At 52.9% G+C, this 24,355-nt stretch overlaps 8 protein-coding genes across 8 annotated transcripts; 7 read left to right on the top strand and 1 right to left on the bottom strand.

Annotated features, from left to right (window-relative positions):
• Window positions 1-6,657: 6,657 nt before the first annotated feature.
• SPSK_01842 (G-protein signaling regulator) lies at window positions 6,658-7,701 on the top strand (the record flags this gene model as incomplete). Its single annotated transcript, XM_016728741.1, has 1 exon — window positions 6,658-7,701. The coding sequence occupies one exon, from the start codon at window positions 6,658-6,660 to the stop codon at window positions 7,699-7,701; it is 1,044 nt and encodes a 347-aa protein (XP_016590057.1).
• Window positions 7,702-8,060: 359 nt separating this feature from the next.
• Window positions 8,061-8,609, top strand: SPSK_01996 (uncharacterized protein; the record flags this gene model as incomplete). Its single annotated transcript, XM_016728894.1, has 1 exon — window positions 8,061-8,609. One exon carries the CDS (start codon window positions 8,061-8,063, stop codon window positions 8,607-8,609), a length of 549 nt encoding a protein of 182 aa, XP_016590056.1.
• Window positions 8,610-10,626: 2,017 nt separating this feature from the next.
• On the top strand, window positions 10,627-12,744 carry SPSK_01535 (glycerol-3-phosphate dehydrogenase; the record flags this gene model as incomplete). The annotated part of the gene is made up of 2 exons (XM_016728444.1): window positions 10,627-12,526; window positions 12,593-12,744. The coding sequence occupies 2 exons, from the start codon at window positions 10,627-10,629 to the stop codon at window positions 12,742-12,744; spliced, it is 2,052 nt and encodes a 683-aa protein (XP_016590055.1).
• A 628-nt stretch (window positions 12,745-13,372) lies between these two features.
• SPSK_01943 (uncharacterized protein) lies at window positions 13,373-14,104 on the top strand (the record flags this gene model as incomplete). The annotated part of the gene is made up of 1 exon (XM_016728841.1): window positions 13,373-14,104. One exon carries the CDS (start codon window positions 13,373-13,375, stop codon window positions 14,102-14,104), a length of 732 nt encoding a protein of 243 aa, XP_016590054.1.
• Window positions 14,105-14,231: 127 nt separating this feature from the next.
• SPSK_10435 (uncharacterized protein) lies at window positions 14,232-14,462 on the bottom strand (the record flags this gene model as incomplete). Its single annotated transcript, XM_016736852.1, has 1 exon — window positions 14,232-14,462. The coding sequence occupies one exon, from the start codon at window positions 14,460-14,462 to the stop codon at window positions 14,232-14,234; it is 231 nt and encodes a 76-aa protein (XP_016590053.1).
• A 1,047-nt stretch (window positions 14,463-15,509) lies between these two features.
• Window positions 15,510-17,189, top strand: SPSK_01645 (cytosolic iron-sulfur protein assembly protein 1; the record flags this gene model as incomplete). The annotated part of the gene is made up of 1 exon (XM_016728553.1): window positions 15,510-17,189. The coding sequence occupies one exon, from the start codon at window positions 15,510-15,512 to the stop codon at window positions 17,187-17,189; it is 1,680 nt and encodes a 559-aa protein (XP_016590052.1).
• Window positions 17,190-18,289: 1,100 nt separating this feature from the next.
• Window positions 18,290-20,337, top strand: SPSK_01543 (transcription initiation factor TFIIH subunit 1; the record flags this gene model as incomplete). Its single annotated transcript, XM_016728452.1, has 2 exons — window positions 18,290-18,425; window positions 18,500-20,337. 2 exons carry the CDS (start codon window positions 18,290-18,292, stop codon window positions 20,335-20,337), a joined length of 1,974 nt encoding a protein of 657 aa, XP_016590051.1.
• Window positions 20,338-20,648: 311 nt separating this feature from the next.
• SPSK_01403 (mitochondrial AAA ATPase) lies at window positions 20,649-24,076 on the top strand (the record flags this gene model as incomplete). The annotated part of the gene is made up of 2 exons (XM_016728318.1): window positions 20,649-20,724; window positions 20,751-24,076. The coding sequence occupies 2 exons, from the start codon at window positions 20,649-20,651 to the stop codon at window positions 24,074-24,076; spliced, it is 3,402 nt and encodes a 1,133-aa protein (XP_016590050.1).
• Between the last annotated feature and the right edge of the window lie 279 nt (window positions 24,077-24,355).

Genomic DNA, 24,355 nt, shown 5'->3' with positions numbered 1-24,355 from the left:
GAGGTTGGAAGTGCGTCAAGAAAATATGAACAAGGACAAATAAACATGACTGGAAGAGTTAACAGCGCATGGAAAGGTGGGTTGGTAATATCGATTTTAGCCAATTAGAACACGAGAGGGCAGCAGACGGAACTTGCCAGAGCAAAACGAATATACAGCTTGCCGAGATCTGGTTGGTCTACAGAACGTACGATATGTCTGGCCAGTCCGGAGTATGCGCACTTTATCCTATACATACGGCATATGTACGCCACTGGTGGCGGAATATGTGTAGGCAATGTAGCTGTGTACTGTAAGGGTGAGAAAGTAATAGTAAACCATGCCAGTCTATTGTGCAAATACGTTCGTATCCTCGATATCTTATGTAACACATGTAAGATGGTGCATTATGTAGTAGCGTATTACAGGGAAACGCAGGAGACGATGCGGCTGGGGCCAGGACGAGGATGCGATATGATGAAAGAATGACATGATATACATATACATCACAGACGGCCTGCTGTTACAAATGCACATGTAAATGTACGACGTATATGTACGACGTATATGTACGACGTATTATATGAATAACAGGTAAAGACCCAGCTAGAAATTTATCCGCCTATTCAAAGCGATGAAGGTGCAAGGGTGCGGCGCAGGGACGGTAACAATGCGTATATAGTGAGAGATCTCACGATTAGTATATATTATTAATGTAATACGAAAGAAGAAGGAATTATACGTACATATATATATACTAAGGAAGCCATAGGACACGTAATCCGTCAAACGTATTCTGTTGTTTCGGGAAAGCATATTTGGGACACGTCTTACACAAGTGCAGTTACAATGTGCCTTAATTTTCAGAACCACCCTGGACCGAAAGATGGCGAAGCCGGTTGTTTCGACTATTTTCTGTATCACGAATCCAAACAATGATCGTGCAAGTACCGAGTGTAACGAGATTACCGTGGAGGGACATCCAGTGAAATAATAACTTTGGTACACAATGGTCGTGCGCTCCAAAATACAGGAAATTTAACGCCGTGACAGTTCCGGTCTAATAGTTGCCAGGAAAGGACGTAAGACGGGGAATACCTGCACTTGTATTCACGATGTGGGATAATCGAAGTCCACGAGCACTCGCTTATTCGTATACATTCTCCATACCGTATATTATCTTACTTTTACATCGTAATTACATAGCTAGAGCTTTCTGGCTACGTTTACAAAATACAGGTGGAACGGTTAACTTCAGAAGGACATAAAGAAGGACGGTGCTAACAAAGGAAGCTCCTCCAGAATATGACGGTATCATGCAAGCGCCAAGAAGCTGCCTTGACCAAAATGTATCTGCGTCAACTGGATTGAGCCAGGTGACAACTCGACCCCGAGCCAGTGTAAGAAAGAAGACGCCAGCAGTTATTACATCGTAGACCCCAACAAGGGACAGTAGCGTATCATATCAAAACTGACAATGTGGTTGACAACCACATGACCTCACGGCACAATGTTGCCCAGCAGCCTGGCTACTAACTGGGTTTGGGCCTGCCAGTATTTTACCAGCGAGTGTAAAACAAGCACTATACACTGCAAATACCACTGTCCGAGTTATATGAGTAGCTGCAGGACCTCGTCGGACAACCGGTTAGTGTTCAACGTGCAGCTTCGTTTCCCGCTCGTGATACTTTATTTGAAAACACACCGCACGTCTTCCGATGTTGAACCTGGCAAGGCTGGGAGACGGCAAAAAAACGCCCTTGTATGAACAAACCGGCAGCTAGCGCGTCTCCCGAGGTGCTGTAAGACAGGTTGAAAGCAGTCGAAGCGATGTCGGTTTTGGTCGTGGTCGTACTCACGGTCCTGGTGGCTGGAGTGGTGTCGAGGACGGTGTGCAAGGATAGGGGCTATCTCGGGGAATATTAGCAATTAAGCCACATTTTGTGGTTGCTGTGCACAGAACATGAGATCAAAATGGTAAAGCGGTCAGAGTGCGGTGCACAGGATGCGACGTGTCTTTGCATTACAACAAAAACGGTGAAGAGAGTTGATGAAACCGGAAAGTATTTGACTGTGGTTCATATGGGGGTGAATGGTGACGGCAAATTACTGCTTTCAAGCTTTGGAGACTGTTGTCGGTGCTCTTTGCTCCATGGTTTATAGAGAGGAAAACAAACGATCGCCATCAAGGTGTCGCAGGGGGAGGCAGGACGCGCGCGCAGGAGAAAAAAGCCACGATCCTCGAGGTATGAAGGGGCATAGACCTCTGGCGCTTGCTTTTCTGGGTCTTTCCTTCTCAGAGCAAAACAATCCAACAGTTGTCAGCTGGAAGTCTCCACTGGAGCCCACTCTAAGGCCTACCGGCCTGACTGTAGAGGCGGAAATGCTGGGGTTGGGTTCTCCTCGCGCCGCTCGCGCACTTACGAAGTACAACATAGACGTCTTGCATTGCATGGGCTGCGGCCCACCTGCAACCTCCCATCCTCACTGAAGCTTTCCCGCTGCGTGCCACCCTCTGATCCTTGCCTCGCTTGCTTGATCTCGACGTCCCTTTCCCAATGGCAGAAGGCGATTTGGGGGCTGTTTCGTTTCTTTCATTCTACATTCTATCTGTGTTCTATTTGTGTTCTATCTGTGTTCCATCCGAGTTCTACCCGAGTTCTATCCGATTTCTATCTGTGTTCTATCTGTTTTTGTTTCTACATTCCATTCATGCTCCATTCCTGTACCATTTGACACGACAGCTATGTTCCATACATTATATTGTACCTTTGTGAGCCCGGACTGTTATGTATATTCATGTCCGCCGCTTCCGTCTTTGGCGCCATCAGTTCCTCAACTGAGACTAAGTTCAGAATTCTGATCGACCGTGTCATGATTTTGTAGGCGTTCACACCCACCTGCTAAGTCCAGCGGCCCTATCTGCCCGCTAATGCCACGTCCCCCTCTGCATTTCTGCATATTTTTATCAAGGTCCATTTCCCATTGGCCGTTGAATTCCCGTTCATGGGTGTCGCCAAGTTAAAGAGGCCAGGGGCGATCTCAGGCGTGGAATCTTACTCTTTTGGTGCTTAGCCTACGGTACTGGCCGCTAATTGTTGCTGACCAAAGTAAATGGCAAGACAGAGTTCGAGTCGGCGGAATAAGAGAAAGGGTAAAAGAAACTACTAGCAGAGGGAAAGAAAGCCGAAATATAAGAAATGACGAAAAGACGTCGATCAATATCGACAAACATGGGAAAAGTCATGCAACATAAGTCTGACAAGCAGACGACCGTTACTGGTCTGATCTGTTAAACCTGTGGGCACAGTCGTTAGAGCACCAAGGATTGCTGTTGGCGATGCCATTTTTAGCAGGAGCTCCCGCTAAAGCTCAGATGCTCACTGCCGTAGGTTTGAATCAACGCCAACCTCTTCGTCTGCACATCCCTTCCTCTATACTGGTTGGTTCTCTGTTTGCTTCCCTGTAATACTGGAGCTTATCTTTTTACTTATTCAGTCTGTATGACAGTTTACATCCTGTTGGCCTTGCTGCACCGCTTGTGAAGGCTTTTCGCCTTCACACCCTGTGTGGTTGGCTGTGCAACCACTCCTTGCAATCTGTCTCTCGGCCTTTGACTCACTTTGTTTGGGTTTGCAGACTTTTGGCCCTGGCTTAGTCGGGCGACAAGGCTCGCCACTGGAACTCTTCTAGCGTGCTTCTAGAGCAAGCTTTTCCTGAAGCGGGGCCAGTCGCGAACAAAGGGACACGACGGAAACAGAGGACACTAGGAAAACTATGCGTATGATAACTGCTATTTGTTTTCGCAATTGCCCATTGCCGAAGTCGTACTGTGCATTCCCATTTGCCGTCTGATTTTCAGCCGTTATCTAGAGCATCTCGCGCAATTGCGCAACAGCGCCGACCAGGCGCTTTCTGGTAGTTGTAGGATATACTTCTACCTCACCAACGGAGAATCACACAAGTATCTTGCAACGAGGAAGTTTTCGTGCCTGCTTACCTCGTTCTGCGCGCACCCTTGGTGCAGGAAAGGACGGCCAGGTTACACCGACCATGACATTTGCGCTTGGGCCGCCATCTTCGTTTCTTTTTCTTTGGTTGTGGCATCTTGTTTTAAGCCAGTCCAACTGCGGCCCACCCGGGCTCTTTCATTTGCGTTCCTCCTTTTTTACGGAGTATTGCCCTCTGCCTGTTCGTTCTCTGGTTGTCAGTTGCTTGTTTGGCTTTTTCAACGATACGTCCTGCGTTGCTTCTCCCCGCCCCTGTTTGCCAACGCCTCGGCCACATTCTCGTTTTTCATCGGCCCTGCCGTATTTACTTTCAAAGTCGCCCCACCATACATACAGCGGTGGCGTGGCTAGCAGTTCGCCTTTGCGCCGTGTTACTGCGCTACTTCGTAAGCGAAACCAACACAGGCCATAACAGAGGTACTTTAGAAGCACCTAGAAGAGAATATAACTTTAAGTTAAAAAATGACTGAATGAGAAAAAACTCAAATGGAATTGATTGGGGTCAGGGGCGTATTGCGGGTGGTATGATGGTGACAACACAAAAGTTGAGACAAAACACTGGATTGTCAACTGACATTGATTCTGTAGCCGTTGGCCGTCAGAATTGCACTTGTTTCCTTTTGATCGTCCACCGTGCTGGGGTGGACTTTTGGCCTATGGTTTTCACTCCAGCCTTCGCACCCCCCTCTCTTATCAAGTGCGCCCTCGCAAAGTGTGTGAACACCCACAACAGCGTGCCCTTGTCATCACATTCCTTTGTGAGCTGCAAGCCAAAACATAGATTTTGCTTTGTTGCACATTGCAGAACGCGCTAAAGCAGCCTTTGCGCAGAGGATACGTCGTAATAATTGCACCTGTTGACAATGTGCAAGTGAACGGCAGCTGATTTGGATGGACAAGCACCCTACCGACGACTAGGATCCTGCCCACGACGTGGTTCGTTTATCTGGTCTACACATATTCTCGGTACTTCGTAATGATTTCGCTCTCTATTCTGTTAATCGTTATTTCTTTCTATGTGAACACTTTTTCTTCCATCTCCTTTGAAATTTACTAAGTGATGGCTCAGTCAGTCTGAGTCTTGCATCGAATCGCCGAGATGGGCATAAATGTGTGGCAGGTTGGGATTCAGTACCATGGTTGACGAACCTAGAGTTACAAAAGTGCAACTGATTAGAAGGGAAGCCCGCTATCTGCTAGTGGTCTGCTAATCCATAATCCCCTTCTGATCACCTGCTCCAGGCTACTCCTTGCCTGCTTATTGCCTTTATGATGGAAATGGAAAACATTCCAGAAGCCTGGAAGCCCGCTAAAGTCCTTGGTGGTGGGTTGCATTTCTGATGCCTCCCATCGCCTCCCTTCATCGAAAGGGGGTGCGTCTACCCCCCACCCCCTTTGTACCTTCCCCCCTGTTGGTGCACGCAGCCATGTACCGCACTCCGCAATGATGGGTCACCTTTTCTTCCTGCCCGATGGATCTGGCTGACTAGTCAGCTAGTCTCCTAGCCCACATTCTAATTACTCCACAGAACAATTCGAAGCCCCGTAAATGCCAAGCAAGTGAGCCAATCTGCGCCTTCGCTGCCCGCCAACAAGCACGAGATTCCTTCTATGGAGACGCCGGTACAAGGTACTTTCTTGTACCCACCACCAGGCACAGTGACTAGCTGGCCATCCTTCACTCCTGCCTTCTTGCCTGGGCCGCTTTCTCTTAAGATCTTCGCATCATCCATTCCTTCTTCTGCCCGTCCTCCTTCACGCCTTCCTTTCCTCTCCCCTTTCCCTTTTTGCATATTGTCCCCCCCCCCCCCCAAAGGTCTACTGTCGAGCCCACTTCCTATTCGGTCACGTTTACTTCTTTTCTCATCACCCTGTCATTATTACTTTCGAAAGATTTTTGATCACGACTCGACCTGTTGTGTTCCCGACTTTACGACTTTGTTTCACCCCACGATCGGATGTCGCCTGTCTCGTCGGCTCTGTCTGAATATCGCCTGACCTATTTTTTCAGTTCTCTTGTGTCGCATCGTTTACCACCGCATTTTCAGACTATGCTGCTTCGGAAAGCTGCATAAAATCTGGAAAACTACTATTCCCTAACTCGTCTACCCTAACAGAGGCCCCTGCCGCGGCGACTGAGAGGGAACCATTCCCCGTTTCTTTTTTTTTTTTTATGACGGCGACAAGCGCACACGGCGTATGGAGCAGTCTCGAATAAAGGACTTTAGTACTGCCTCGCGTTTTCCTATTGACGCGTTGCACATTGTCAATCTTTTCGTCTCTGCTGCTTTACGACTGCCTTCCACGACGGTATACCCTCACACATCGCCCAATTAGAACAACTTGCATGGCGTTTCTCTGTGCCGACTTTTGAGGCGTTGTCTCCGTCTTGGGCATCCTTCCATACAGACTAATGGTCAAATCCGACGTTAACCTATTCGGCTCTGTCGAAAGTATGAAACGAAGGAGGATTCGGATCACCTCAAAACTGCCCTACCTTAGCCCGTCCACCAGCCCACGAGAGCTTTCTCCTGAGCCCTCAACAGTTGCGGGGAGGCCTGGAGTTGTTGGCCTCGGCGATTGCGTTGTCACGTCACAGACTCGCTCGCCCCCATCATCGTCTTCGTCATCTCTTTTGAACGTATCTCTTCCGAAGTCTACCACAACCATGGCATCCTCACGACCCACAAGTGTCGCTTTTCTCGCGGCGACCAACCGCCCAACCCTCAAAGATATTCTCGCGAATTCCGCACCACCACCATGGACCCTCGGCGCCTTTATGGCTTACCTGTCCCAGAACCACTGCCTGGAAACGCTCGAGTTCACCATGGAGGCCGAGCGTTATCAGACTACGTTCGCTCAAGTGCAACTAGACGAGGGCCAGGACGATGCCGCACAATGGTCACAGGACGCACGCGACTACACTTGTGCTATTTGGCGCAGACTTATTGGCACCTACATCACGCCTCTAGGCCCTCGCGAAGTCAACCTTCCTGGCCCCGTCCGAGACCGCCTCCTTGCTCTGGATAAGAGCCGTTTGCCTCCCCACCCTAGAGAACTCAACGAGGCTGTCACCATCGTCTATGATCTTATGAACGACTCGGTCTTGCTCTCCTTCGTCGATTCTGTAAACACAGCCGCCCATGAGCAGGACCAGCCCATGACTAACGATGCCGACGACCACCAGCAACATGATGCTCGCCAGGGTCGCACTCGTATGCGTATGCCGAAGGACTCATCACGCCCTCGTGGCGATGATTCCAGCCGTTCCCCCAAGCCGTCGTTTCTGCCCCAGCTGAATCTCACTCGCCGTAGCGAAGGCCGGGGCCGCTCGCCTTCGGCCTCTTCCGCGGATGCATCCTCAGTGGAGCGTGTTGGACTCGTCGATGACAATGGTAGCTCGACCCCTCCGGCTGGCGAACCGCTTACGCCGCCGACAACACCACCGACGTCGGATTGGAACTTCAGCACGTCGCCGAACGGCCTGCAGCGTGCCATTTCCGTCCACAATGCTGGCTGGAAAAGAATGAGCGCAAAGCTGGGCCTCGGTAGTCTGAACCGAATGACACGCTCCAGCCGCCGCCCCAACAATACTTCGAACGGCAGCAACCACAGCACCGTCGCTTGCGAAGGCTCCTCCTCGGCATCCGCTGATGGCGATGCATCGAGCGGGATGGCCGTTGACCAGCAGCAACCCGGCCAGAACTTATGAAGGCGGCGGGTCGTGTCGCAACCGAGAAACTCTTCCACGAGCACAATCACACCAGCGTCCACTGACAGCGCAGCAGTCCCTGCAACTGCACCAGGTCAGACTGGCGTCACCGATATCAATGCCACTCCAGCCGAAACTATGGCAATACCGATTTCCATACAGAAACATTCAGATGACCAAATTGCTGCGTCGACTCGTCAAAGAGCTGCTCCATTGCCGCAGTTGAGTAACAGTTTGGTCATTGACAGTGGCTTTGAATGGGAGGAGCCTCATCCGGGACAACGCTTTGTTCTCAGCCCGTCGGTAACAAGGCACAAGCGACCAGAATGTGTCAAGTAACGGTCACAGAGCCAGTCGCTATGTCCGCGTCGACATTGACCGATGCTCAGCGTAGTGTCCGACGCGTAACGGACTTGTCTCGGAGTGCGCCACCGTCTTATCACGGAATTTGTCCCGAGAACGCGGCATTTTCGTCGCCTTTGTCTTCGGTATCGCCCCTAACGCCAACGGACGGTGAAGTAGTTACCTCTGCTTGTTGGTTGCCTTTTGACGTTGTTAGTGATGATGACAGTGACTACAACGGCATCCATGATGTTGGCCAGTCATTGGACTTCCACATCGATTGCAACTCTTACGGTGCGACTTCGACGCCCGCGGCGCTGGAGACTGCAACAATCGCTGCAACCAGTCTTTACGGCGACGAGCTTACCATCGCATTGTCAAACGGCGACGCATCCACGGTCCGCGGGGTTGTCGTTCCAGCACATCCATTGATGGACTTGTCCAACTTTCTGGGACTACGGTCAGCAGCTCCACCACGGTCGATCGTCACGCAGGACAGAGCAGCATCACCATCCGCCAAACCATTGGTAGCAGGTCCAGTAACATTACAGACGATGTTGGCTTGAGGCGGCTGTCCCGCGCAACCACGGCAAGCCTGAGCTACGATGATGATTTTTACAGGTGGGAAGCCGAGCTTGTGCACCGGAAGTCGAACTCGTGCTCTGTTGCTACTAGCCTCCCACCATTAATTGATGACTTGGCGCGCAGCGTCAACAACAAAAAAACCACAGCAACAGCAGCAGCAGTACCACCAGTGTTGTTAGCATGAGCTCAGACCGCGGACAAGCAATTGGACGTCGGCGATGTGATGGACAAACACGACGGCGGAGTTTCTTCCATCGCATGTTCACTGGCAATCGTCGCGGCTATCATAGCGGAAAAATTCGCACGTGCCGGACCTGCTAAGTCCATCTTCAACAGTATCTGTGCCCACCGTGGCTAGTCCTTCAACAGTAGGGCGGTATCGGTATCGGAGGCATCTTTGACCTCGAAATCGGTCCCCAGCGAACCACAGTTGACGTTATTGGTCAGCAATTATACCACTGTGCGCGAAAGCAACCGACTCTTATTTTCCAACCTGCCTGGTCCGTGGAGGCATCATCCTACCTGCCATCTTCTCTTAATTTCTCCCCCTTTTTGGCCCTTATCTCTCTTTTTTGTCACATAATCTGGTCTCGACTCTCCGCGGCGGAAATTCCCAAGGAGCATCGTTTGCTTTTGTTATTAGTTTTGTTTTTAGCATTGCTCGGAGTCATTGGAATAGGAAAAGGGATGTTGAACGGTTTATGGCGTTACGATACCGAGCTGATCTTTAGCTTGTTTTTTTTTGGGCAATCAGCTCTCTGGTTATGATATAGAAGGATTTCGTGATTCTTCTGCTCTTCTAATGAAAAACGGACATCACGAGTCAAGAGGGTTCAGGCCTACTCAGACGAGTAACGATTAATCAATAATTGCTTTCACAATGAATTCTGGTTTGATTGAGTTATGACTGTAACAAAGGGACTGCTGAGGCCATACTAAATAGTCGTCTACGTATGCTGTACGTCGATGGACTCTCGCATTTTCCGTATCTTTAAGCCTTTATAGCTGTTGCGAGAGTCTGGGGCAGAGAGATTACAGTAACAAATGTGATATTGTTGTGTGTCTACGACGCTTATTCAGCCACGAGACGCCCCCACTTTAGCTGTTCCAGACCCATGTCATTGGAGGAAATATTCTGACCAGCATGGGCAGGAGGGCCGTTGCTTTTTAGCATGTCGGCCTCGTTGAGCGATAGTACACAGTGAAGCTGCCCGGAAGAGGAAGTGAGGTCTGAGACCAGTAAGGTAATTGTGCTATGAGATCTTTACCCATATGCGAGTTACAGCTACTTCCGGCGTGAATCGGAGACACCCCGGGCTGGCGGCAAACGAAAGCCACGCAAGAACACAGATTTTCGCTTGTCGATGCAAGCTGCGATCGAGCCGTACAACAGCCGAATAATGGGGAAACGAATCAATTTTTCTCGCAAACAAAAAAGGTGCTCTGGATGAGAGGATCGGACTTTCGGTCGTAGCCGTGGAGACTACAGTGTGTTCTTTTTTGGCTGGGCAGCAGTCGTTCTTTCTTTCTTTTTTCCTTCTCTCGTCCTGCCCTGGTTTTTGGTCTCCCCCCCCCCCCCCCCCCCCCAAAAAACCATTTAATTGCGAATTTGACGATTTCGTTTCCTAGGCGGTCTCTTTTCAGCCGCTATTTGAACCAAATGTCGCTTCTCACCTAAACCGATCTTCCCTTGCTCCACCGTGTCGTCATCGCTCTCACTAGTGACTGTTGCTGCAGCTGTTCAACACCAGCCAATCCTATCAGCTCGTTTGTTAACGAGGTCCTTTATTCCGTGGTCCCCGTCGACTTCATTTGATCCTATTCGCATCAGTTTCATCGACATTGTTCTATCGACATTGCAGCTCTGTTACAACGTTGCATCCTTTCTTTTCGATAGGGCTGGCTCCTCGACGGCCAGCAACAGCAAAGTAAGTATTCCTGAAGCTCACTTCAAGCGACAGCTTGAAGCTGCTTTAGTTCCAGTTTTCAACACCCACAATGCGTCGCTTCTTTGGTCCGGGCACCTTTCGTCGGGCGGTCATCGCCATCGGTGCGGCCACAGGGACGGGTGGACTCGTCTACTATGTTTATCGCCCACGCAACATCCCCGGCTTCGAGCCCCCCGTTGTCCCTCCTCCCATCTATGGCGCCGACGGCACATTCACTTTGCCCCGGTTTCCTCGCACAAAGCCACGCGACGAGCATATTGCCGACCTGAAGAAAAGCACGAGTGGTGACAAGGATGCTGAGTATGACATGCTTATCATTGGCTGCGGCGCTACGGGTTCAGGTGTGGCCCTGGATGCGGCTACACGCGGTCTGAAGGTGGCTGTCGTGGAGCGTGACGACTTCAGCAGCGGTACTAGCAGCAAAAGCACCAAGCTCGTACACGGCGGTGTTCGCTACCTCGAAAAAGCCGTGTGGAACTTGGACTATGCGCAGTACGAGCTGGTCAAGGAGGCTCTGAAAGAGCGCAAGTACTTTTTGCAGACGGCGCCGCATCTCAGCTCGTGGCTGCCTATCATGCTGCCGCTCGACCGCCTGTGGAAAGTCCCCTACTACTGGGCCGGCACCAAGTTTTACGACTTTTTAGCCGGAAGCGAGGGTATCGAGAGTTCGTACTTTTTGACCAAGAGTAAGGCCATCGATGCGTTTCCCATGCTGAAGCAGTCGGGGCTGGTGGGCGCGCTTGTGTACTACGATGGCGCCCACAACGACTCGCGCATGAATGTCAGCATTGCCGTGACTGCCGCTTTGTACGGTGCTACTGTGGTCAACCACATGGAGGTTACTTCTCTGACCAAGGACGAACATGGTCGCCTGACAGGTGCCACCATGCGTGACACGGTGCAGGAGCGTGACGGTAAGACCGCCACAGACATTACAGTGCGCGCGAAATGCGTCATCAACTGCACGGGGCCCTTCACCGATGGCATTCGCAGGATGGACGACCCGGCGTGTGCAGAGATTGTGGCCCCAGCCTCGGGTGTCCACATCACTCTGCCAGGCTACTACAGCCCCGGCAAAATGGGCTTGATCGACCCGTCTACGTCGGACGGCCGCGTCATCTTCTTCTTGCCTTGGCAAGGCAACACCATTGCCGGCACTACCGATGAACCTGCTGCTATCGCCAAAAACCCTTTGCCCGACGACAAGTCTATTGAGTGGATTCTTAACGAGATCCGCCACTACCTTTCGCCTGATATCAATGTGCGGCGCGGCGATGTCCTTGCTGCTTGGTCCGGTATCCGCCCGCTGGTCAAAGACCCCAAGGCCAAGAACACCGAGTCACTAGTGCGCAACCATCTGGTCGACGTGTCACCGTCGGGCCTGCTGACATGTGCCGGTGGAAAGTGGACCACGTACCGCCAGATGGCCGAAGAATGCGTTGATGCCGCTATCAAAGAGTTTCGCCTATTGCCGCAGCCGCTGGTCAATGTGCCCCGAGTGAGCGGAAGCGAAGCGATTGATGATGGCGCCATTCTTGACGGGTCCTGCCAGACGCATCAGGTGCGCCTCATTGGTGCTCACGGCTTCAGCCGGACGCTATTTATCCACCTGATTCAGCACTTCGGCTTGGAAACTGATGTGGCCAAGCATCTGACCGAGAGTTACGGTGACCGTGCCTGGACCGTTGGCTCACTGTGCGGCCCTACAGAGAAGCGCTTCCCTGTCCGTGGTAAGCGAATTTCACAGCTGTACGACTTTGTCGATGGCGAGGTGCGGTATGCTGTTCGCCACGAGTATGCGCAGACGGCCATTGATGTTTTGGCGCGGCGGACCCGGTTGGCGTTCTTGAATGCCCAGGCGGCACTGGAGGCTCTGCCCAAAGTCATCGACATTATGGCAAAGGAACTGAACTGGGACCGACGCAGACAGGAATACGAGTGGAAAGACAGTATGTGCTTCCCTCCCATTGCAAACGTTAGATTTTTTGGCCTTGACTAACTAACCAACACAACAGCCGTCGCGTTTCTGGAGTCCATGGGTCTCCCTCAGCCCATGCTCACGGCCACCCGGGCTCAGGTCGAGTCCGGCAAGTTCGACTTTTCGTCATCCCTGGAGTATAAGATGTATTCCCGCCATGATAAACCCAAAGATGAGCCCGCATCCTAAAGACACCGTGAGATATTCGTCCAGGAATGTTACCACCTGTCATACGATTGATACAGACCATTTGAAGAACAACGGAGCGCCAAAATGCGGCAGATGCGTGGTCACCATCCACTCCGCATAGAGGCAATGATAGGCTGAGCTCATTGAAAATTACGCACATGCTTATGGCGCCTTACACTATACTTACCGACGTACTTTGCAGCCATCCTGTGTACGCATGCAACATACACAAAAACTGTAGTCGACGGCAAGCCAAGGGATGGATGGGGAAGCAAACGACATGCCAGGTGAGGAGACATTGGATTTTGGCCTCGATGGTTGAAAGGCGTCATAATAATGGTTTAATTTACCGTCCTAGGTAAGTGCCGTTCTGCGATGTTTGGTCTTGCTTGTTTGACTTCTGTCAGTCAGCAAACAAATTAGGCAGGTATATGTCATAAGCGGCACCTTCCCTGGATGTTTTTCTGTGGTATATCATGATGCGTTTTAATTTTCTGTAAGACTTAAACGAAATAAGAATTATACGAAATGTACATAGGTTTCCTCTATCCTCCCGCAGGCATTACTATCACATGACTTTAATTACCCATGGAATATTCTTATCCAACACATAAGTATAACACAGACAATGGCCGCAGGGCCATCCTCGTCCGACTGTTCTCACACCCCCGCTACCTTTCCCAGTATCGAAACCGCGTCCAATCTGGCTGGCTGTCGAACCTCATGGAGACACAAAGATTCATCCGAAAATACCCCCAGCAGTGTTGACAACGATGACGCCGCCTACATAGTCCCCGCCATTCCCGCGTCCAGTCTGCTACGGGGATCTATACCAGTTCTCGCAGAAGAAGGTTCATACGCTCATATCAACAACAGTGCTGGGCCACCACCCATTTCCGTTACGCAGAGATCCACCTCTCCGGCTTCAACCGCCTCCGGCGTCGCTGATCCATCAGGTCTTCGAGAAGTGATGCCATGGGTTCAAGACGACGGGATACACACCGCCGGAGTGGAATGCGAGGATACTGATCATTCAGCATCCATAATCTCGCCTCCTCTCCGAGTTCTTGTCTACCGCCGACAACAGAAGCTAAAAGAGCAAGAAAAGCAAGGGCCGACTCGCCAGACAGCATCCGGACCAATCCTAGCACCCCTGCAACCGCAATACACCCCTCCAAGGCGCCGTCCCACGCCACCGGGTGTGCCATCTTTTGAGTCCGCCAACCGAACGTTGGAGTCACGACTGGCTTTGCGGCGCTACGATACTGGCCAGCCGATGCACAATACTAGCAATACTAGTACCGTACGGACAAGCAGCAACGGTCTCAGTAACGGCCCTTTTTCGAACCTCTCCCTTTAGCGGCGGAGAGAAAGGCCCGCGACAGCATCACCGAGCCGTTTCGGTTTCAGCTCCGGGTGCAGACGCACACGCGGCAACGGCACGCGCCGGCAGGGAATCGGCGGTGGCACTAGCACTGGTGGGTGTTTTAGCCCGTTGCACGGACACTCCTCGACTTTTCACAGCTCGTCACCTCCACGTCCGCTGCCGCCGGTCTGGCGTCCGCCGGTGAGCCAGCACACAATTGTGAACCATCCTTGGGCGCGAGAGACGTTGCCATTTGCAAGGCCCGCGTCGCCGTCACCGCCTGTGCCAGCTCCACCAGAAATACCACAGGCTTCAGAGCCGACAGACTTAAACAGAGGGCAACAAGTGCCATTTTCTTGGTTCAATTCGGAAAATGGCGCCGACAACAATGCTGACACACCGGGTCCTCGGGGCGCGAGCGATACCATACCAGAAATCACATCGGTACAAACGGTGGCAGAGATGGAGGCCCGCGACGGCAGACCAGCGCGGCGCGTGACGCTGAGTGACTACAGCTTTTTGCAAGAAAGGCAAGATGAGGGTATAGAGAGTGCACATCCTACGTGCACGCGTCCTGGAGCATCGGGAGAAGTGCACGTTGCCACGACCGAGCCTGTTCCTATTGCTATTGCACCTATGTCTTCCCATTTTTCCGCGACAAGGGATCATCTGGGCCGAACCTGCGTAGACACCCCTCCGGTAGAATCGACTTTCTGTTTATGCTGGAATTGGCGTGTACCGAGCTGGCCAAACAGCTGCTTCTCTGAAGAGTAGTGGGTGTCTCTTGACCTATATATCCTGTGAATAAAATAGAGTCAACCCAAACCTAAAAGTACGATCTTGCTTCTTATCTCACGACATGACGACAACATGACCGCAGGGCTGACGCAAACGTGACTGGTTATCGTAGTCGCATAAGGCCAAAGAAAATCTGAAGTGCAGTGCATAAAGCGCCCAATGCTCTACTTCACCAGCGTATAGATCACTCCCGTCTGCGTAACCTCAAGCGTATTACGCTTATGACATTCCTAAATACTCCATATCCTGTTTTGAAATAGTAATGGCAATTACTGTCCTCCGTACATTGATTTTTACATTGAGCGTTACACGCTCCGTAAACTATGACTACTAAAGTTAGCGGTATATGCTAAGCTATGTGGGATACCCAAACATTGTTGAGTACGTAATATTTTGTGCCATCCCGCTAATAGGCCTTTTTTCTCCATTTGCTTGCTAACCATCCTGATCAAGACGGCAAAGTCGTTTTGACGCCGATCCCGGTCCTGCAGCCACACAACGATACAAGGGCGGATTGACTTTAGACGGCCAATAACTGCGTCCTGTCATCAATCACCAACGAACCTTTGATTCCCGTAATCCACTTCATCTGGCTCACAAAATGGATCCCGCGTCCGCCACCGCCCCCGCGGTCGCAGCGGTTACATCTTCAACCACCACGGCCTCAGATCCTGCGCAGACGTCGCTGCAACAAAAGTCCCTTCGCCTGCAATCTGTGAAGGAGATCCGGGCACTGCCGTCCTTCCAACCAGACCTCTACCAGCGCGGCTGGTTTTCTATACCACACCCCACCCTCCCGCTCTTGGCTACCGCCCACAACAAATCCGTCACCATCTTTTCGCTCGCCACATTCTCTGCTCACAGTTCATTGACCGGCGGCCACAGTAGGTCCATCCGCTCGGCCACATGGAAGCCAAGCTTACCGCCCAATAAGCTGTGCCTGGTCACGGGCAGCTTCGACTCGACTGCGGGTCTGTGGCGCTATGAACAGAACGACCAGTCGGGCAGCGGTGCGCGCCTGGAGACGGAGATCACGGCCGGACGCCGGCGGGTGGGCAACGGCGACAGTGACGACAACGATGGCGAAGAGAACGACGAAGACGACAACGACAAGGGCGACGAGGAGGACGACGGCTGGGAGTTTACGCTCGTGTTGGAGGGCCAGGAGCATGAAATCAAGAGCGTCGCGTTCTCGCCCTCGGGCCAGTACCTGGCGACGTGCAGCCGCGATAAGTCCGTCTGGATCTGGGAAGACGTCGGCGGCGACGAGGACGACGACGAATGGGAGACTGTGGCCGTACTCAACGAGCACGAGGGTGACGTCAAGTGTGTCGCCTGGTGCCCCGACGTGCCCGGCCGCCGCAGCGGTAGTGGGCGCCATTACAGCCTGGACGTGCTGGCCAGCACCAGTTACGACAACACAATCCGCATCTGGCGCGAGGACGGCGACGGCGAGTGGGTGTGCGTGGCCGTTCTTGAGGGTCACGCGGGCACCGTTTGGGGGGTGCAGTGGGAGGCCGACCTTGAGCGCAAGCGCTTTCCTCGTTTGTTGACGTGGTCTGCCGACCAGACTCTACGTATCTGGGAGCTGGAAGTGGAAGACGAGGATGAGGAGGTGGGCACTGACGGAAAAGGCAGCGGCCAAGGCGCGAACCCACTGTTCCGCAGCAATCTTGGTGGTGTCCCCAACACGATGCGCCGCTCCCTGCACGAGCCATGGACCTGTACGGCTGTGCTACCACGCGCCCATACACGAGATATCTACTCCGCGTCTTGGAGTGGATCCAACGGCCTGATTGCGAGCACGGGCAGCGATGGTACAGTGGTAGTGTACGCCGAGTTTGATGGCCCGGCACCAAGCGTCAAGGATGACCTGACGACCGAGGACGAGGCTGCCGCTATGCTTGACGGAGATGTTCACATGACCAACGGCAATAGCAACGCGCCAGCTGCTTCGAATGGTCGCAGTCGCAGCCTAGGACGTGTCACCAACCATGCCCATAATCACGCACACGGCCACGACCACGCTCATGATCATGCTCAAGAACACGACGAGCAAAGCCAGCACCAAACTCATTCTCATGCCACTCACCACAGCAACGCTCCGGCCAGGCACTGGCGTGTTGTCGGCACGGTCGCCAGCGCTCACGGGCCGTATGAGGTCAACAATATCATATGGTGCCGCCGCTTTGATGCCGGCACCGATCGAAGAGGCGTGGAGGAAATGCTGGTGACAACTGGCGACGACGGCGTGGTGCGGCCATGGGAAATTATTACGTAGAAGAAGGTGTTCGCGCAATTACAATTCAGAAAGTCTGATAACTGTAAGGCATGTATGCCGTGAGACATAACTTTACGAGGTCGCACATGTCATTACATCGAACATATAAAGGTACGATAAATATTAAAATATATATTTATAGATAAAGGATCCAAAGCTCGAGCTGGGTATCACTAGACTGAGGTGAGGACGCATTTGAACTGGCATTATTTTGATGTACATGTTTAAAACTCCTATTATAGGTAATGAGAAGACGAAACAACCAGTTGTTCTAAGTTTGTGGTGATAATATAATGAAAAGGGAAAGAAAAGCCAAAAGTCGAATACATGACAAAAAAAAAAAAAAAAAAAAAAAAGAAAACTAGGCCAATCCCCCCCCCAGGGCAATATTCCCATAGACATTTGTAGCCCCACACCTTCCGTTCCGCTGGTGTCTTTACAGAATATTTCAGCTGCATTGAGCAGGAATGCACAAGTGCCATAGAACAGCGCAGCAGAGTAACTAGAAAAAACTTGTCGGCAATCCCGGCTCTCAGACCTTGCAATGAGGGCAAAAGTAGAGCGCACGGTAACGGTTTGCTCCTAACAACGCGCATCCTCCGGTGCGTTCAGGGCCCTGTTTCGCTCCACGAACAGCGGTCCGACGCAGAAAAGAGTACCGTGCATTTTTGGGGAGACACTGTGGACTGGGATGGAAAGCTGATCTATTACAGCGTGGTATGAGGTCGCGGCCTGTCAGAATGTGGATGTCACGGGACCAAACGATCATAGTATGATGGTGACTGTCGTGCACCACGACGGCGACCCACTTATAGCTGCCTACTGAGCTGCGACCGCTCACGACGTAAGTCGAATCCAACGTTGGTTCTTCTTTAACACTACACTTTCGAACGACCGGAGAAAAATCCGATGCGATAGCACTCTAGCGGACTGTGAATGGCGCCTTGACGCTTTATATAGCGTGACCTGCTGTCTGCTGGACGACAGCTGCGAAGTCTGAATGACGACGAAGGCAATCTCGCGTGACGGCATTTTTAAGCCGGTCTGCCTAGACTAGACGAGCAGCACAGGTATTTAGAGCCCACAACACACCGCCCGGCATGGCGGCTGCTCAGGGAAATGCCGTATACAAGAAGAAAGAGGGCATCCTTGCGGTGTCGGACGACCACACCCGGGTCACATGGACACCTGTGGCGGGAGGATCGGCCGTGACGCTGGCGACAGCGAATATTACAAGTGAGTCTGGCTTGGTATAGCCCCATGTGCCAGGTGTGTGACTGTCCTCTTGGCAAAAACTGACGGTAGCATAGATTTGCAGCAAACCCCCGACACAGTCCCCAAGGTCATGCTCAAGATTTTTGAGAAGATCCCTGGCACCGAAGGCGAACCGACATCCTACCTCTTCCACTTCAACCACCCCAGCGACGCCCGACCCCAAGCAAATGTTGTCAAAGACCTGCTGTCGCAAATAATAGCAGACAGCCGTGCGAATGATCCAAGCCTCCCAAAACCAATCTCTGCCGCTGGCACACCTCAGCCCGATGGTGGCACTCCGTCGAGCGGCGGCCGAGCCAAGGCCGCAGATGCCGGTGCGGGACTCTCCGCCGCCATGTCGTTTGCCAACACCGTGGCCGCAAAGCCTGCTGCAGAGCGCTGGTTCGACGACAGCCAGCTAAAGGTGGACATTGAGCTGCAGCAGTCCTTGATGAAGAAGGACAAAACTCTCCACCAGACATACATGGACGCACAAAAGTCCAAACCGGAATCAATATCGGACGCTGCCTTCAACGCGCAGTTTTGGTCGACGAGGACGTCGCTTCTTCGAGCACACGCTATCGAGACCAACCAAAAGAAAGGCGCATACAATGTGTTGTCGACCATCAAACCCAAGACGGTGGACGGCGAGTTGAAGCTGAACATCAGCCTTGAGCAGGTGCAAATGATCCTTAAGCAGCACCCCCTGGTGCAGCGCATCTACAACGAAAACGTTCCGCGCATCCCCGAGGCGCAGTTCTGGTCGCGCTTCTTCTTGAGCAGACTCTCCAAGAAGTTACGAGGTGAGCGCGTCTTGGACAGCGAGCGTGCCGACCCGCTGTTTGACCGATTCGACGAGGCAGATGATGCGGTCGTATCAAGTCTTATCCTCTCTTCTCATGTCCCGCATACAATCGACCTCGAAGCCAACGAGGAGAACCGGGGCGGCTTCAAGGGCGGAAACCGCCAAGATGTCGAGATGCGGCCACGATCCAACATCCCCATTGTGCGCACGCTGAACAGTTTGAGCGAGAAGATCATGGCGACGGTCGCGCCGTCTGACCAAGACCCCACCACCACCACACAAGCCGACATTGACACACAAGAGGAACTGGCACTGCGGGACTTGCGGGGAGACGTTGAGACCAGCCGCATAATATTAAGCGTGCGCGAGCAGAGCCAGTTTTTCTCCGACAACAGTGCAGCCTCGGCAAAAGACCAAGAAGAATACGACAAGCAGGTGCCGTCTGAAGTACTGTTTGATGTTCAAGCGGACATTGACACACTAGAAGGTGACGGCGCCGGTGGTATCGACCTGCACGCAGGGCTCGGGATTGACGAAGAGAGCGACAGCGACGAGGAGAACGCCCGAAGACCCGACCACGTGGGCTCGCGGGCAGCACGGCAGGCAGCGCAGAAGCAGGTTCTCGCAGCGGTCGCCCAGAAACGTGCCGAACTCTACGGCCACAGCAGCGACGAGCAGACGCCGATGGGAATCCCGGCGGAAATTGCACAAAAAGCGTACATTACAAACGCGACGACGACGGAGTTTCTCAAGCAGTTCTGGAACGCATTTTTATCCGGGGACCCAGATCGGGCACAGGAACTGGCATACCACGTAGAATCACTGGCGCGGTCCATGGCACGGATTGAGGCCGTAGCCGACGAGGCCGAGGAGGTGCGGAACAAAGTGATCGACGAGAAGAAGGAGGAGATTCGCGTCAAGTTTGGTCGCACAGGCCGGCGCATCCGGTGGCGGCCGGAGATGATCGGCGGCGGTCGAAAGGCAGTGCATGTTTTGCTTGGGCCAACCGTCACCAGTCTGGAGACAGCCCAGAATTTGTACAAGGCAGCGCTGACGGTCGAGGGGCTCAAACCAAGCACCGAGTCATAGTTGGGGCCGTAAATAGATAGATGTGCCTTGCGGTGTACCTGGATAGGTGGAATAAAATACCACTTTTTTTTATTTCAATGGCTTAATAGCAAGTAAAATACTAATGACCCAATAGCACTTATAGCGACCTTGTCATTTTACAGGGGAAGGTATTGCGCTAGCCTTTAGTGGCCACAAGAAAGAGGTTTAAACAGGCTCAGCCATGCCGGCTTGTTATTGGCCAGGATTAGCGCAACTATGTATTATAGGGTCTCTTTTAAGAAGAATTTCGCATCAGAACTTCATCCGCTGTTTTAACATCCGACCTTCTCATGCAACAGGCCCGCGCCGACAAGAAAGGGACACGCTACGACTCCCAGAACAGCCCAATGCGACGGGCAGCCAACAGTACGTGTTTCGGATGCATACCGTAGGGGCCCGGGCCCTACAGTCGGTGGCGGCGGCACCCAAACAATACCGCCGTCGCATCATCCCAAATAGGCCGACGCTCGGCGCTGTCCGTGGATTCATCGGCTCGCCAGCGCGGTCCGCACGAACGGGTGACCCCAATCCCAGCCGAGACGATGAACCACGACCGCAGGATGCGGCTAGCGGAGGCAAGGGGGCTTCAGAGGACAGCGGCCCAAGCCAGGACACTTGGCCGACAACGTCAGCTTCGGTCAATACAGCCGCTAGCCAGACAACCCCTTTTACGCCACCAGCTCCCACAGTTCCGACAGTACCAATACCGGAATCGGAACCCGCAACGGCCACGCAATCAGCCGATGGGCCCAAGGAGACATTCTCGGTGGCCGTTGGGATTGGTGGTGGGCGTAATCGAGCAGCACGGACCCGGAACCAGGACGGCATGCCGGCCATTACCCTTCCCGACTGGTTCCTAACGGACCGAGTTCGTCTGTACCGTGAGGACCATACCACCTTTACGTCCGCACAATCACTCAGCTCCGACCTCGAGGCAGCTAGCAATCTCATATTTTCCACACCTCCTCAGACCTCATCGCCGGACGGCACCGACCTCTCCTCGCTCTCCATTGGCGATCGGGAGACACTACATCGCTACTTTGATGCTTGGATAGATGGCGCCTCCTGGGACGCGCACAAGGTCGCCCAGGCTGCGGCGCATCTGCGTGACGGTCAGCAAATTGAAGCCGTGGCAAGGCGGGGAGCTGCAATTGCTGCCGCTGCGTCATATGCAGTAGCATCCATCGCATATCACGGCCCTGGGACATTGCCTTTACCTTTAGAAAATGTATCTGAGTTGACGAAAACGGCCCAGATTGGCCGGCTGGACCCGGATAATGCTCTGAGCCTCCCGCACCGTCCATTTGGCAAGCCATCCAGAGAGGCGATCAAGGCGAGCCTGGAGAAGGGCTCGCCACGCTCCATTGCAATGGCAGCAGACTCTGCCATTGCGCATGGTATTCCTACAAGGACCGACTTCGGCGAGTACCTCGTGTTCCAGGAACTATATTCTACAGTTGCGACTGAGTTAGGCGCCGTGTCACCGGCGAAATCAAGCAAGGACTCGAAACGACCTGTGTCTGTCTTGGCTATCATGAACTACAAGGGCCGGAGCAAGGCTGTGAATGTTATTGACGACGTGGCCCGCGCCCTGTCAGCGCATGTGGTTCATCTCGATGCTGGCAGCATTGCAAACATTGCAGGACCCTATCTCGGCCAGACAGCTTACTGGGCTCGCGGGAATATTGCCATGCTTGGCTATTCGGCGGCGCTCAAGAATGGCCAGACGGTTTCGCGAAGTTTGCCCAACAGCGACGACGACTCCGACGTGTCTCTGTCGCGCATACCCGTGTCCATTATGAGGGTTTCGGGGATGTCCCGGTTGCCAATGAAAGGATTCGCAACATCTGAGCCGGACGACCGATGGGATGATCTCAAGATTAACAACGTTCTCGAGGCCATGGTTCGCGCTGCGGATGCTACATCCTTGCCGTCGTCGTCGTTGCCATCTTCATCACCATTATCACCGCCGTCAACAAAAATGACACCTACGGCCACAAAGCCACATAACCTGATCCTTCACGTCCACCACTTTCTCGAACTGAGCTCCACCATCGAAGGCACTCAGATTCTCATCAAGTTACGCAACATCGTCGACCGTCTTTGGCAAAAGGGCCGCAAAATCGTTCTGGTTGGTTCTACATCAGCCGACATGAACGCGAACCCCAGTCTTCTAGAGAGAGCGGAGGACTTGCGCCAGGAAGACTGCCACGTCATTCCATACCGCGTGGCTGAAGGCACCTCGACTCGCAAAATGGAAGCACAGGACACATTCAACGAAAATTTGAGCAACATCCGGGCAATGATCTCGGCACTGACGTCCCAGCAGCTGAATCAGAATGCGCTCACATGGCCAAACGGCGTCAATGCTGAGCTTAAATCTGCCCTCTCATCTACAATCTTTGACATTCATTGGGTGTACCGCTTTGCCGCACAGGTTATTGGTAACAGCGGATACATGCCTTCCCCACAGCCCTCCTCACACGCACCCGCTCTCTCGTCACAGTTGAAAGACACTCTCAACGAGCACTCCTTCCTACGGGCACTCCGATCCACGCAGGACCAGGACAAAATGTGGAAAGAGACTACCGGCGCCCAGGAACCCTACTACTCGCCCCTTACGGTCAACCAAGAAACAGATGCTGAATCTGAGCCAACTCATGAGGTTCGCATCGGCGGCGTCCTCAAAAAAGTGGCGTCCAGCGACTACACCGAGTACGAAAAGAAGTTTCTCAGCGACCTAATCGATGCCAATGAAATCAAGACTACCTTTGACGATATCGTGATACCAGCTGAGGTCAAAGAGTCCCTCAAGGCCCTGACCTCCTTGTCGCTTATCCGTCCAGAGGCTTTCTTGTATGGTGTACTTGCTGCGGAACGCATTCCCGGCTGTCTTCTGTACGGACCCCCTGGTACAGGCAAGACGCTCATGGCCAAGGCCGTTGCCAAGCAGAGTGGCGCCAACATGCTTGAGATCAGTGCCGCGAGCATCAACGACATGTGGGTCGGCAACAGCGAGAAGAACGTCCAGGGTTTGTTCTCCCTTGCGCGCAAGCTGTCACCCGTCGTCATCTTCCTCGACGAGGCCGATGCGCTGCTCGGCGCCCGCCAAACCCGGCCCGGCCGTGGTGGGCATCGTGAAACCATCAATCAGTTTTTGCGCGAATGGGACGGCCTCACATCCAACATGAAGGCGTTCATCATGGTGGCTACGAATCGGCCCTTTGACCTTGACGAGGCCGTGCTACGGCGCCTCCCGCGGCGCCTCCTCGTGGACCTCCCACTTCGCGAAAGCCGCCTTGCCATCCTTCGCGTGATGCTACGCGACGAGGTGCTCGACAGCGAAACCGTCTCTCTCGAGAAACTGGCTGCCGACACCGAGCTGTACTCCGGCTCCGATCTCAAAAACCTCTGTGTGGCAGCCGCCATGGCTGCTGTTCGTGAGGAGGTGCGGGCACAAGCTGCACACACGGGCCCCGATCCGTTTGTGTTCCCGGAGCGGCGCGTGTTGTCTGGCCGCCACTTTGACCGCGCACTGCAAGAAATTGGCGCAAGCATCAGCGAGGACATGGCATCCCTGCAGGCGATCCGTCGGTTTGACGAGCGCTACGGCGACAACAGTAGCAAGCGCAGGCGCAAGCGGCAGCGGGGTATGGGCTTTGAAGTGGCTAAGGGTCCGCCGCAAACCGAGGAGGCCCGTGTGCGGCAGCCCGCCTAGTCAAAATTATGGGCGTAAGATGTGTCGTGCGTGTTTTGTTGTATCCTTACAATGTAAGATATGGCAGTCAGACCGCGTTGATTCACGAGGGCCGTCGGTTATTGTAAATTTCAATCATGTAAGTAGCCTTATTTTCTCCGTACTAAGGTCCAAAACCAATTGTTTTTGTTTGTATTGCTACATAGATAGCACATAGAATAAATATCGTCTTAATGACAAAAAAAATCATCCTTAAAAACGTAATTTTGTCACTGGATAACAAAACAGTGAAAATGGGCG

Source organism: Sporothrix schenckii (genome assembly GCF_000961545.1).
Source record: "Sporothrix schenckii 1099-18 chromosome Unknown Cont42, whole genome shotgun sequence".
Lineage (NCBI taxonomy): Eukaryota > Fungi > Ascomycota > Sordariomycetes > Ophiostomatales > Ophiostomataceae > Sporothrix > Sporothrix schenckii.
This window is presented reverse-complemented; position numbering and strand designations above follow the sequence as displayed.